The sequence below is a fragment of the Phaseolus vulgaris genome, chromosome 6 (assembly GCF_051622355.1).
Source record: "Phaseolus vulgaris cultivar YP4 chromosome 6, ASM5162235v1, whole genome shotgun sequence".
NCBI lineage: Eukaryota > Viridiplantae > Streptophyta > Magnoliopsida > Fabales > Fabaceae > Phaseolus > Phaseolus vulgaris.
This window is the reverse complement of record NC_143503.1, coordinates 3,953,522-3,967,986: the sequence shown is the minus strand read 5'-3', so window position 1 is coordinate 3,967,986 and position 14,465 is coordinate 3,953,522. Positions and strand designations below refer to the sequence as shown.

Below are 14,465 nucleotides of genomic sequence, written 5' to 3'. Positions count from 1 at the left end.
ATTTTCTTAATTTCGAAATTCAATATCTTAGACATAAACACACAATTTACTTCTTATAAATGAGTGTCGAAAATCCTGCAATCAATCTATATTATTACTTAAAACTAAAAAACAATCTACCATATCGTGAAAACAAATATTATCTTTCTCCTCATCATGTGGTACTTTCTAGTTACATCATCAAATGTCAGTTGATTAGTTGAGAAAAGTTTAGAAAAGTAAACTCAGAAACGTTTCCCTTTAATTGGGCGGATCTCAGGTAGATGGAGGATTCACATCGAAAGCTTGCTGGTAAAAAGAGAAAAAATAAAAACAAATATGGAAAACATTATATATATAACACTTATATACTATTTAAATTATGGAAAAGCTTTAATATATACCTTTTCGTCATCAATCTTAGAAGTTAATTTTATTTTCTCGTTCTCTTCTTCTTCTACTTCCATTAAAGTCATCTGCTTCCTCTCGTTCTTCTGTATCCAAAATGAGGAAATATAGACAAAAGAGTGCATAATATAATCTTGACAAAATTACAGCTGGCTACTCAATCTTCTTACGCAATAAATGATGCAGGCTTTTATCTACACAGACAAAAGATGAACTATGATACTTACTTTCATGTGATTCACACCCTTGTCCTATACTACGATTCTATTATAATAATAAAATATTCAGGTATCATTTAAAATATACCACTTCTACTCTAAGGTTATTTTCTAGATCCTTACATTCTCCCTAACAAGAAAAATTTTCGTCCCCGAAAATTGACTTACCAGAAAAGAGATATGGATAGGTTTCTCTAATGGTTTCTTCTAATTCCCAAGTTGAATCACCAGATTTATCATCCCACACCACCTTCACCATACTGATGGTCTTGCCTCTGAGCTGTTTACTCTGATGGTCTTCAATCCTGACTGGTTTTGCTTCAAAAGACAAGTTATCCTTGATTTGCACATTATCCACTTCCAACACATGACTAGGGTCTGGGATGTACTTCCTTAGCTGTGATACGTGAAAGACATTATGCAGGTTTGCTAATTGAGGAGGTAGAGCAATCTCATAAGCCACTGGACCTATCTTCTTTAGGATCTGATATGGTCCAACAAACTTAGGAGATAACTTCCTTGATTTGATAGCTCGTCCTACACCTTTGGTTGGTGTCACTCTCATGAACACATGATCTCCAGCTGCAAACTCCAAAGGCTTTCTCCTCTGATCTGCATATGATTTCTGCCTACTTTGAGAAGCTTTCATTTTGTCTTGTATCTGCTTCACCTTCTCAGTGGTCTGTTGAATTAACTCTGGCCCAACCAAAACTGTTTCACCGTCCTTATACCAACATAAAGGAGTTCTGCATTTCCTCCCATACAAAGCTGCATATGGTGCCATCCCAATACTGGCATGATAACTATTATTATAAGTAAACTCCACCAGAGGCAACATCTCATCCCAACTTCCCAGATGATCCAAGATACATGTCCTCAACAGATCTTCTAAGGATTGGATCGTCCTCTCAGACTGCCCATCTGTTTGAGGATGATATGCAGAGCTCATTCTCAATCTAGTTCCCAAAGAATCTTGTAAACTCTGCCAAAACCGTGAAGTAAACCTAGGATCTCTATCTGAAACAATACTAGAAGGCACCCCATGCAATCTTACAATCTCTTTGATGTACAATTGTGCCAACTTAGTCATAGATATTCTCAAATTAACTGGAAGAAAATGAGCGCTCTTCGTCAGTCGATCAACTATTACCCAGACTGCATCATGACCCCTTACTGATCTCGGTAAATGAGTAACGAAATCCATAGCAATGCTATCCCATTTCCACTCAGGAACATCTAACTGTTGTAACAAACCACCAGGTCTCTGATGTTCTACCTTTGCCTTCTGACATGTTAAACATGTAGCAACATATAGAGCTATTTCTTTCTTCATGCCTGACCACCAAAATGACTCCTTCAAATCTTGGTACATCTTATTCATACCGGGATGTAGACTAAGATAACTCTTGTGACCCTCTTCTAGGATCATTCTCTTCAGTTCTTCATTTGCAGGTATGCAAATTCTGCCATTAAATCTTAAGATCTCATCTTCTCCCATCACAAAGTCTTTAGCCTGATCTGTACCTAGTAAATCCATAGTACGCTTCAGAGTAGGATCCTCTAACTGCTTTTCCTTTATCATTCCAAGAAAATCATTAGTTATAGTTAACTTACTACAACTAATATGATCAACATGAAATTTCACTCCTAAATTTAGATCTCTGAATTGCTCAATCAACTTTTGTTCTTCAATCATCATGGTTGACACCTGTACTGACTTTCTACTCAAAGCATCTGCAACTACATTAGCCTTCCCTGGATGATACATCAGTTGGAAATCATAATCCTTCAAAAACTCCATCCATCTTCTTTGTCTCATATTCAACTCTTTTTGATCAAACAAGTATTTCAAACTTTTATGGTCACTGAACACCTGAAATTGAGCTCCATATAAATAATGCCTCCAAATCTTCAAAGCAAACACCACAGCTGCCAATTCTAAGTCATGAGTTGGATAGTTTCTCTCATGAACTTTGAGTTGCCTTGAAGCATATGCAACTGGTCTTTTCTCTTGCATCAAGACACAACCCAAACCCTGATGTGAAGCATCACAATAAACTTCAAAAGGTTTTCCTGTATCAGGAATCACTAACACCGGAGCACTAGTTAACCTTTTCCTCAGCTCTATGAAACTCTGCTCACATCTGTCAGTCCAAGCAAAAGGTTGATCTTTGCGGGTTAATTGAGTCAAAGGAGCTACTACCCTGGAAAAATCTTCAATGAACCTCCGATAGTAGCCAGCTAGACCCACAAAACTCCTTATCTCAGTCACTGTCTTTGGACGTTCCCATTGAAGCACTGCTTCCACTTTGGCTGGATCCACTGAGATCCCCTGAATTGATATTACATGCCCTAAGAAGTTGACTTCCTTCAGCCAAAACTCACACTTAGAGAATTTAGCATATAATTGCTTCTCCCTCAAAATCTCCAACACTGTCTTCAGATGCTCTTCATGTTCTCCCTTAGTCCTTGAATAAATAAGTATGTCGTCTATAAAGACTATAACAAACTTATCCAAGAAAGGACGAAAAATTCTATTCATGTAATCCATGAACAAAGCTGGAGCATTTGTTACTCCAAACGGCATCACCACATACTCATAGTGTCCATAACGAGACCTAAAGGCTGTCTTCTGAACATCTTCAGCCTTTACCAAAATCTGGTGGTATCCAGATCTCAGATCAATCTTTGAGAATACTGAGGCTCCATGTAACTGATCCATCAAATCATCAATTCTGGGCAGAGGATATTTGTTCTTGATGGTCAACTTATTCAACTGTCTGTAATCTACACACAACCGAGACCCTCCATCTTTCTTCTTAACTAGAAGCACCGGAGCTCCCCATGGAGATACACTTGGTCTGATGAATTGTTTCTCCAACAAATCTTCAACTTGCTTCTTTAGTTCAATCAACTCTGCTGGAGCCATTCTGTAAGGTGCCATTGACACTGGCCCAGCTTCAGGTACCAAATCAATAGAGAATTCTACTTCTCTCTTAGGAGGTAATCCAGGTATTTCTTCTGGAAATACATCCATGAAATCCTTCACCACATGTATACTACTCATTTCTTCTTCATTCTTAACTTCCATCTGAGTTAAGATTACAAAACACTTTGATCCTTCTTTCAATTCTGACCACACTTGCTGAGCAGACATCCCATATGACTTCTTGGAATCTGAAAACACTATTTTCTGTTGACCACAATCTATGAGAATGTGATTGGCAGATAGCCAATCCATCCCTAAGATAACATCTAAGTCCTGAAGAGGTAGACAGATCAAATTTATTTTGAACCTGCGTCCCTCTACTATTACTGGACATTCAGAGCAAACTGTAGAGGTTAAAACTTTTCCTGATGTTGGTGTAGAGACCAACAATTCAAACGACAACTCCTTTACTAGAAGACCCAACTCTGCTACACATAAACTCGACACAAAAGAGTGTGTCGCTCCAGAATCAAATAAAACTTTCACATATCTACCAGCTATATAACATACACCTTGTACCAAGTTACCTGACTGAGATGCTTCAGCTCCTGACATAGCAAACACCCTTCCAGTTGCTTGGGGTCTACCAACTCCTCCTCTTCCTGACTGCAAGTTACCTCCAGGAATTATCCTCCTCCTATTAGGGCAATCTTTTGATAGATGTCCTTCTTTCTGACAAGTATAACACTTTCTCTCCGATGAAAGTTGAGGACAATCTTTCTTCAAATGGGGTCCAGCACAGTGATAACATGTGGGTCTCCATGGTTGTTGTTGCTGAAACTGTGGTAGAGATGTTCCTGTCCTATGTTGTGGAGGTCTAGCATAAGGTTTATGTTGTTGATGCTGCACCTTGGCCTTCCCACTGGAAGACCCTCCTTGGTGTGATCTGATCACCCTGGAATCACCATTTTCCAGGGTCTCCACCATCTTTGCCTTCTCCACCAAGGCAGGAAACTCTCTAATGCACATAGGAGCTATAGTCTTCTTCAGCTCATGTTTTAGACCTTCTTCAAACTTCCTACACCTCCAAGCCTCAGAGGTAGCTTGGGTGTAGAATCTGGCTAGGTACTCAAACCTAGTAGCATATGCATTCACTGACATCTCTCCCTGTTCCAACCTGAGGAATTCAGCTTCCTTTGCAAACCTTGCACTATCTGGAAAATATTTCTCTAAAAACTTCACTCTGAAACTCTCCCAGTCTAATACTTCATCTCTAGCTTCCATCATCTGTTGAGCTCCCATCCACCAGAACTCTGCTTCTCCAGACAATAAATATGTAGCAAATACCAATTTCTTATCCTCAGGGCAGGAGGTTGCCCTAAAGATCTTCTCTAAATCTCTTATCCATTGGTCTGCTTGGTCAGGAGTGGCATTCCCAGTGAACTTAGGTGGGTTGTGTCTCGTGAACTCTGTCAGTCCCATCTGCTCCTGAGACTGACTGACATGGGAAGCTGTTGCACCAGATCTAGCAGTCTCCCAATGATTCATTGTTGCCTGGTGATTCTGAGCCATTGCCATATTCTGTTGTTGAATAGCATTTGCCATCATCTCAATAGCCCTGGCAATCTGGTTCATCTCAGAAGAAGGTTGGGGAGGGGTAGGAGGTCTAGGAGACATGCTATACAACAGAAAAGAAAGATTTATGATGAATCTAAAAAATCATAACTATGTAGTTTTACTAACAACCTAACTAAAGCACACATAAACAATCCCATAACCCTTAGGTCTCCTAAGGTTCGAACAGCTCTGATACCATAATGTAACATCCCTAACTTTTACTTTTTTTAAAAAAAAAATAAATAAAAAAAAAATATGCGTACAATATCTAACTAATGTACAATATCTAATTAACGTACAATATCTAATTAACGTACAATATCTAATTAACGTACAATATCTAATTAACGTACAATATCTAATTAACGTATAACATATATTGTTTTCTCATATTTGTATCTCAAAATATATCCCTCTTCATAAGGATTTAATATATATACATCCAAAAAGTTTAAAAACAAAACAAAACAAAGCATTCAATTTAAATCTATCTAATCCTTCTGCTGCTCATTGAGGAGCTCTATTACCTGCAATCTGATCTGCTCCCGTGTAAATACACGATCATCACAGTTAGAGAAACAAACACAAACAAATAACAGAGTAAGCTATCTATATAAAATGTTTTGATATAATTTAAATTTCAAATTAATAAGCATAATTCATCAATTCTCATATGATTTCTCAAACCGTCTATTGCATTCATAAAATTCATTTTTCATATGTCAGACTTTTACTGACTCACAACACATAGACACTTGACTCTACTTCCGGAAGACTCGTGTATTGAAATTAGCATCCAGAGACCTGCACCTGTCATACTACTGCTGTGAAACCCACACAGCCATGCACATAATTATCTCAATATCTCATCTCATCATCTTCATATGACAGGGTAAATCCATTTGATATGCTCTGATCAGTTCTTTCAAACCTCAGAATCAACGAAATGGACCTCCTTCGACTCTCACCAACTGAATAACTTCATCTATTTGATTCCATTATATCAGTAGAGTCAGGATCGTCTCATTCACAGGACACTCACAAATCAATACACCCTAATAACAATCTCAACATGGTATTTCCTTTCCTGAAAATACTACGTCTTGATCACACTTTAACCTCATTACATACATCATTGAACATATCAATGCACCACTCAATCACTTCATATATATATATATATATATATATATATATACTTTCTAAACAATCCAAATATATCTCAAACTTTACTTAAAACACATAATTAATTCCAAATATATGCTCTTTAAATCAATCATCATCTGAAATCACACAACCACTTCTCATTCAAACATCTCACTTAAGTAATCCAACCAAAATATTCAAAAGGAATAGTTCAACTCATTTATATTATCATTCAAACACTTTCAATTCTCAATCACAAACAGTTTCAACAAATTATTCTCATAACAGATTCAAAATCAACCATTTCAGTCACTATATTACTTTACTTTTTAAGAGAGACAATTCTGCAAGCAAAAATAATTGGAATTGGTGACCACGTCACCTCCACATCCAGAATCTTCTAACCTAGGGTTTTATTGAAAATAATAAGACTAGCTTCCTTACCTGAACTTTAGCTTATGCTCACTCAGAGCTCCAAATCTACCCAAAAGCTAAAGGTAATTAACCTGCACCACAGAGTCCTAATCAAAATCTAACTATATAACTAGGACCTTGAGTTAACAGAGATTAACCCGTACAAAATCTAATATTAACCCGTACAAAATCTAATCAAAAGAAAAAGGAGCCACGAAGGAACTTACTCGATCTGATATTTTGATCCAGCAAACTTATAGGGTTCATTACCAAGAGTCTAACGGTAGACTTCAATCGCCAAACTGATAATCGAGGTAGTCAGAATCTTAAAGAAAAGGAGAGGAAAGGAAAAAGAGGAACAAAACTGAACTTACTCTATAAGAGATTCTGATCGGATAGACTTGTAGTCTTTGCTGCCAGGAGTCTAATGGCGTACTCTGATCGTCAAACAGATGAACGAGGAGGTCAGAATCTTAGAGAGAAGGGAGAGAAAGGAAAAATGAAACTTTTAGAGAGATGGTGGTTATTTTAAAATGAAACCTGAATAACTGAATTTTCTATTTATATGTCATTTTCATTTTAATAATAAAATATTCAGGTATCATTTAAAATATACCACTTCTACTCTAAGGTTATTTTCTAGATCCTTACACTACGATTCTATTATAATAATTCAACTTTATGAAAAGTGCTTTTACGTTTATCGCACCACAAAAAAATAATAATATTATACTCCACATGTACTACTGTATTGTCATATTACATTGGGTAATATTGTTTTTCATAAAATGTTTTATATAATCAATTTTACAATAATTTAATGATAATAATTATAATAAAATAAAACTGGAGGTCTTTGTGTAATTATCAATAAAACTAATAAATATTTTATACAATTAAAAAGTTTATAGGAGTGACAATTTACCTTTTCACGTGATAAATATAATAAAGATAAAATTGTTCGTGGAAATCCATTCTAGATGGCAGGAATATGTGTTACATGTTCACATGTGCTGCCATACTAGTTAATTATTGTTTGGATAATGGATGGTGAAATCTTCGTAGCTTTCAAGGATGTGATTTTTTCTACAAATAAAAATGATTTTGTTCGTTTTACTTTGCTTTGTTTTCTTATTAGATTTTGACAAAGTACTCTCTCACAAATCTTGTTTTTTCTTTTCCTTTTATAAGAACAACTATAAAATGTTATTGACTTTTACCTTTTCATTGTTATTTAGCTTTGAAAAACAAAACTACGATAGTTTATTTACCTTTTTAGTCTCCATAAACAAATTAAAAGAATTTTTTTCAACAAAACATAATCTTTAATTTTATATCAACAAATATAGAGTCATTATCACCGTTCGTTTAAAAGGTTGAGTTTCTCTTTTGTGTACTCTTTTAAGTAATCGGAATTTTGGTTTTAAGGTCTTTAGATTTTAGGTATTTTGTTTTCAAGTTTTTGAATATCTGCGGTTATATTTTGGTGTTTAAATAATTCTAATTCGAATAATGAATATATAGTAAAGTTAAAAAATTTATTATTTTCTCATTATTTTTATTTTTATCTATTTATAGTAATAATATGGACTCATATTAAAGGATACGGATACCAGAGTTGTAGAAGGATCCTAATATTAATTGGGTGTCTTTTCTAATTATTAGTTGTTGCGAATAATTTGGTGTCTTTTCTAATTATCAGTTGTTTCTCAACCTTTATTTTGTCTTATGTGTTATGATTCTAGTATTTAATTATTGATTCTTTTCCTCTTTAGTTAAACCTACAATGAGTGTACTACTTGTATATATTCAGACCATTTGTTTTGATTTGAATAACAAGAAAGAAGAGATATTCATTCTCATATCCTTTGTCTTCACTTTACTCTTTTGTTCATCTTTGTTCTCTTTTGTTCATCTCTATTCTATTCTGTAATATGGTATCGGGGCCATTTTCGAGCCTATCCTAGCGAGTGTTTGTGTTGGGTCTATCGTGCCACCCGCTATCGGGCCGCTATCGGACCACCCATAATATATAGTCCCACGCATGAGTTGGTAGTCTCGGCGTGAGGGGGGTGTGTTGGAGATCCCACATCGACTAGAGATTAGAGCCTTTCATTGTATATAAGTGGGTGCAAACTTCAACCTCATGAGTCGGTTTTATGGGGTTGAGTTAGGCTTAAAGTCCACTTCGTAATAACTCATTGTATTGTATGGATAATTATGTTGGAGATTCCACATTGACTAGAGATTAGAACTTTCATATTATATAAGTGGGTGCAAACATCAATGGGGTTGAGTTAGGCTTAAAGTTTACTTCGTAATATGGTATCAAAGCCATTTTGAGTCTATCCTAGTGAGTGTTTGTGTTGGACCTATCGTGTCACCCGCTATCGGACTACCCATAATATATAGTCTCACGCACGAGTTGACAGTCTCGACACCCTATGAATCGGGTTTATGAGATTGAGTTAAACTTAAAGTCCACTTCATAATAAATTAGAGTAGTCCCAAATATAATCACAATTTATAGGTTGTTTATTGTGTAATTTTTAATAATTACATTATTAAGCTCTTAATTTTGATTAAAAAGTGTTTGTTACATATGTTGCTGACAAGTTAGGATGTGGAGTTAAACTTCGATATCTTGAATACTCGGTAAATGCTATAAGACGTCAAACACTTAGATAATACGCTACTACAATACTTCAATATCTCAAACATTCATTTAAAAGTACACTATAAGACCTTAATATCAAACTTTATCATCTCAACACTATCATCTAGATACTATAACACATAATAATACTTCGTCATCTCGAATGTGATAGTACAATTTATTTTGAAGTAAAAACTAACTAATTTTTTACTTTCTTTCTCGCACCCATTTTTATGCCAACCAAATAATTGTGGATCAAGTTTAACTTTTACTACGACTAGCAAGTGAGAGTTAAGAGATTTTAACAGAATTAATAGTATCACTTTGTAATCATATATATATATATATATATATATAAAAGAAAAAAAAATAATGTTATATAAACATAATTTTTATTCACATTGATTAATTTTAGTTATAAATTATTGAAATACAATAATAAATTTTAATTAAGTTTATTTGGATCTTTATTATTTTTGTTAATTCTTACTTTTAACTCAAGTTCCTTCTTTTGAATTAAAATTGTAGAAAAAATCTAAGGAGAAGAATGAAAAAGTAAAATCTACTGTATCTCATAAACAAGTTTGGAAATAAATCTTCTACAAAGGAAACAAAATCCAAAAATTCTAGAAAATTTTCTTACATTTTTAAAACAGAAAAACCTATAAAAAAAATATAAGACTCAAAGAGAAAATGGGGGAATAACTTCATGAGAATCTTAGTTTTTTTTCCTTTGTAATTCTTTTGTTTATCTCCTAATGAAAACTTTTTTTTTTTATTTCTTTGTAATTTTCCATTAACTTATAGGTTTTGATCAATACAAATTTTGTTTTTTTAATTCTATGCATAATTATTTTTATCTTCTAATCTTCTGAAAAATTGATTTTTGTGAGATATTGTAAACACATAATTAAAAGTATTTTTTATCTTAAATTTTAATTTTATAATTAGTTCACATGGTTCTAATTAATTAATTTCTTGAATAAATGATTTAAAAAATAATTAATTTATTGAATCACAATTTTTTGAATACATGATTCAAGAAATAATTAATTTATTGAATACGTGATTCAAGAAAAAAAATAATCATTTTTATGAAATATTTAAACGAAATAAGGTAGATAATGATTAAACCAATAGAGACCTACTTTACTAAGATTCAAGTTAAATCATATTGACGCATATAATCCACCTATTTGAAGATTGCAAAAAAAAAAATAGTCTTTAAAAAACCAACTTTTTTTTTTTACTATTTTATAATCTTTACTTTATCTTTCAACAAAACTATCTCAATCCCTTTTTTATTTATTATTATTCCCTTTTTACGTTATTACTAACTTTTATTTTTATTAGTTCCATATAGATTATAAACATTAACTTCCTGTTCACTATTAAATTTTTTTATTAATCTTTTGAAAGATGACCTGAGATCATCTACCCACAACTTTGCTATCATCTTTCATCATTAAAGAGGTTTACGGTGACAAAATCATCTTAATAATTAATTTGATGACAAAATCACATCTTTCAAAATGAAAACAAACAATTATAAAATGTTTTTCAAATAATTTTACTCTCATTTTATCTTTTTTGTTGTTGTTTCCATCTCTCTTTCTTCTACTAAGATGCACCCCGCTGGGTATATGATTATTAGATTTCTTTATTTTAATCAGAATCACATTATACAATTTTTTATTAAATTAAAAGCTTGAAGATTTCAATTTCCAATCTCCACCAAGAAAATTAGTGCAAAGGTCGGCAATGCGGGGAGAGAAACGGCATAACAAAAAAAAAACATTGGGAAGAAAATCTAAAAAAACTCACTAACTTTAACTTTTAACTTACTTGTACATTTCCCAACGTACTCACTCAATCACGGGTGAACTTACACACGCTGACATGCACACAGAACCACATGCAAGACAACAAATGGGGAAAGGAAAACACAGAAATTTTGAAAGTTGATGATGCCATGCCAATGATGCATGGCTCTGTAAACATGGAACATCACAAAATTATCTAAGGAAACCAACTTCCCTCGTAGTACAATTGTCTTTGTATACAACTTGATGAAAGAGAAACGATTTCTTCACTACATCTTCTCGACTTTGCTTCACTTATTCATGCATGAGTTATGCAATTCCTGGGAATATTAGGCAAAAGAAACTGTTGTTAAAGAATACTCCTATTGATCTTTCCACGAAAATCATAAAACAGTGCTAAAATATATTCTTGTTATGAACATATAAAACCCTATTTCTTGCCCAAAAGTTTATAAGCATATGACCAAAGAAGAATCTTGTTATAGCTAAATATGTACTACATCAAAAACAAAAACAAAAAGAAATCATTGATTTGTTTGTCTTAAGCAAGATTCAATATCCGGATCTGGTTTTTCCATACTGATATCACACTTAAAATGTTTTCTTTTTCTACCCAAAAGTTTATATATACTTGCAAAAACTCATTTCTTCACAGTATTTTTCCACCGTCCTGATTCTCACAGCTAATGATGCATGGAAGAACGAGAGAGAAAAAAAACATGAGAAAATGGAATGATAAAGGATGTATGGAAAAAATAGTTGTTTTTAAAAATATGTGTTTTTCCATTGTTTCTCATCTATACAAACTTTACAAGTTTCTTCTTTCCCTTATTTTCTAAAGGCAGTGAGTGACAAGGGCAAAAGTTGAAGGTCCAAAACATGTATGAAAAAGGTAAAAGAGGAAGAAAAAAAAATGAAAGATGATGGATGACAGGCGAAAAGGCGAAGACATGATGTAAAGTTGATGTGAAACGCGGGTTCGAAAGAAGAAAGCAAGGGCTGAAAGAAGTAATTAAAGTGGGTGCACTAATATATACCTTGATAAATATATATTAACTAACTATCTGCACACTTGAATCCATCTGGTGGAGTCTTGCCACAGTCAATGAGAAGCTGAAGAGCAATGGGGATTATGATGTTGATGTTAAGGATCTTGGCCCTAATGGTTGTGCAGAGGCACACTGCAGCATCCAAGTCCACAAGCCCTGCAAGAACTGGACAACATGTCTGTTTAGCACTGCTTCCAATACCTATGTGGATGAGGCCACCGAGCACATCCACACATGCTCCCAGTTTTAGAGAGTCAATGGGACATGTTGGTTGTGCTGGTGGAGGGTATGGCACCACTGGTGGTGGTGGTGGTGGGCATGGTGTTTCACTTGGAGGGCTTGGTGGCGTCACAGTAGGGGGTGTTGGTTCTGGCACAGGAATAACAGGAGGGTAAACAATGGGTGGCTTTGGCACATAAGGTGGTCTAACTGGGACGACTGGTGGTTTAGGAACGTAAGGAGGTGTAACCGGGACAACCGGTGGTTTAGGGATGTAGGGTGGTGTAACTGGGACGACTGGTGGTTTAGGGATGTAAGGAGGAATAACCGGAACAACAGGTGGTTTAGGGATATAGGGTGGTGTGACAACAGGAGGCTTAGGAATGTAAGGAGGTGTGACAACTGGTGGATTGGGGACATATGGTGGTTTTGGGACATAGGGGGGTGGTTTGACAACTGGAGGTAGTGGAACATAAGGAGGATGTGGGTGAAGTGGTGGCTTAGGGTGAGGTTTTGGGACATAGGGGGGGTGTGGATGCACTGGTGGCTTAGGGTAGTGAGGGGGTTTTGGAACATAGGGTGGATTTACATGTGGAGGTTTGGGAGATGAGTGGGGTGGAGGACAGGGTTTGGGTGGTTTGTGAACTGGTGGTGGCTTCACTATGGGGTGGTGTTTGGGGGGCTTAGGAGAGGGGTAAGGGCAATAAGGACAAGCAAGAACATTGAGCAAGGTGGTGAAGTTGAAGAGAAGGAACAAGAGGAGATTGGGTAGGGCAAACTTTCCCATGACTGGAGATTGTGTAGGGAAAGAGAAAGAGGAATATATGATGTTGTTGCAATGAGTTTCAAAGAATGAGGCTCTTCTTATACGAGGATCCAACCCTCAAACCAAACCCTAGCTTTTATTTTTTTTATTTTTCTCTTTCTCGTGAGTGATGTTGATCACGGACAAGAATTATTATGACAATCAATCAATCTAAATCTAAATGGAACCACACTCTTAACAATTGGAATTAAATTATTAATTTTTTAGATGAATCATAGACTTTGAAGGACAGAAAAATGCATGAGATATAGGTGGGGTCCAGGGTGTGGCAGAGTGAGTTCCTTGGCTTGATTCATGCACAAAAGAGATCAAACAAAGAAAAGAAAAAGGAAAAGTGGGCCATGGTGTTATGTCCAGAACTACGATTTCAATTTTTTGATGGACAGGGGAATCAATAAAAAGCAGTGGTGAGCCAAGAACATTTTTGACTTGTAGTGACAAGTGGAAGTGGGTTATTCTGCCCGTGATGAAAAATCTAACCTAATTCATAAACATCAAACTACTCTGTAAACATACTTTAGAATTAGTGGCTTAGTCCCTAACATTCTTGTCTTCTAAAAACCATGCTTCATTTCGCTTCAATAAGCTTAATATTCATTTGTAATTTATATTTAAATTGTCCGTGTTTAGAAAATGTTTCTTCTTAGGTCTTTAGTCTTAGGTGTGTTGTCGGTCCCCGATGAGATTGAGTGATATGTATAAAAAAATTTCCAATATTTATAAGTATGTTGGTCAATTTTTTTCTCGATTTTTATCCATTATGGGTTTGGATTAGCACGATTTTTTTATTTATTTTCTGTATTAGTCTAATATTTTTTAAGATTTTCTAGTTAATCTTTGTTTTAACTTATCTTGAAGGTTACAAAGTGTATTGTTCACCCAGTCTCATATAGTATAATTTATATTCATTTTAATAACCTTTTCATATTAAGATCTGTTTGTAAAAAGTAAACTTCAAACTAGACACACATTAGTGTGTACTTCCCTTTCATTAATTGAGTTCAAAGGAATATTATGAGTTTAAAGGCATTTTGGTAGGTGAAGTTTTTTTAGAAACTAAACATGTATTTGAATCTGAGTGACTATTGTTCATCTGGATCTTCTGGATCTAGGTGATTACTCCTCATCAGGTTAGTCTCTGGATGTTGTAGTGTTAAAAGAGATTCTGAGAATTTAGAGGC

The 14,465-nt window shown here is 34.7% G+C and overlaps 1 protein-coding gene across 1 annotated transcript; it reads right to left on the bottom strand.

Moving 5' to 3' along the window:
• Positions 1-11,178: 11,178 nt before the first annotated feature.
• On the bottom strand, positions 11,179-13,423 carry LOC137827880 (uncharacterized). Its single transcript, XM_068634239.2, has 2 exons — positions 12,228-13,423; positions 11,179-11,510 (listed from the first exon to the last, which is right to left on the bottom strand). The coding sequence occupies exon 1, from the start codon at positions 13,243-13,245 to the stop codon at positions 12,247-12,249; it is 999 nt and encodes a 332-aa protein (XP_068490340.1). The 5' UTR covers positions 13,246-13,423; the 3' UTR covers positions 11,179-11,510; positions 12,228-12,246.
• Between the last annotated feature and the right edge of the window lie 1,042 nt (positions 13,424-14,465).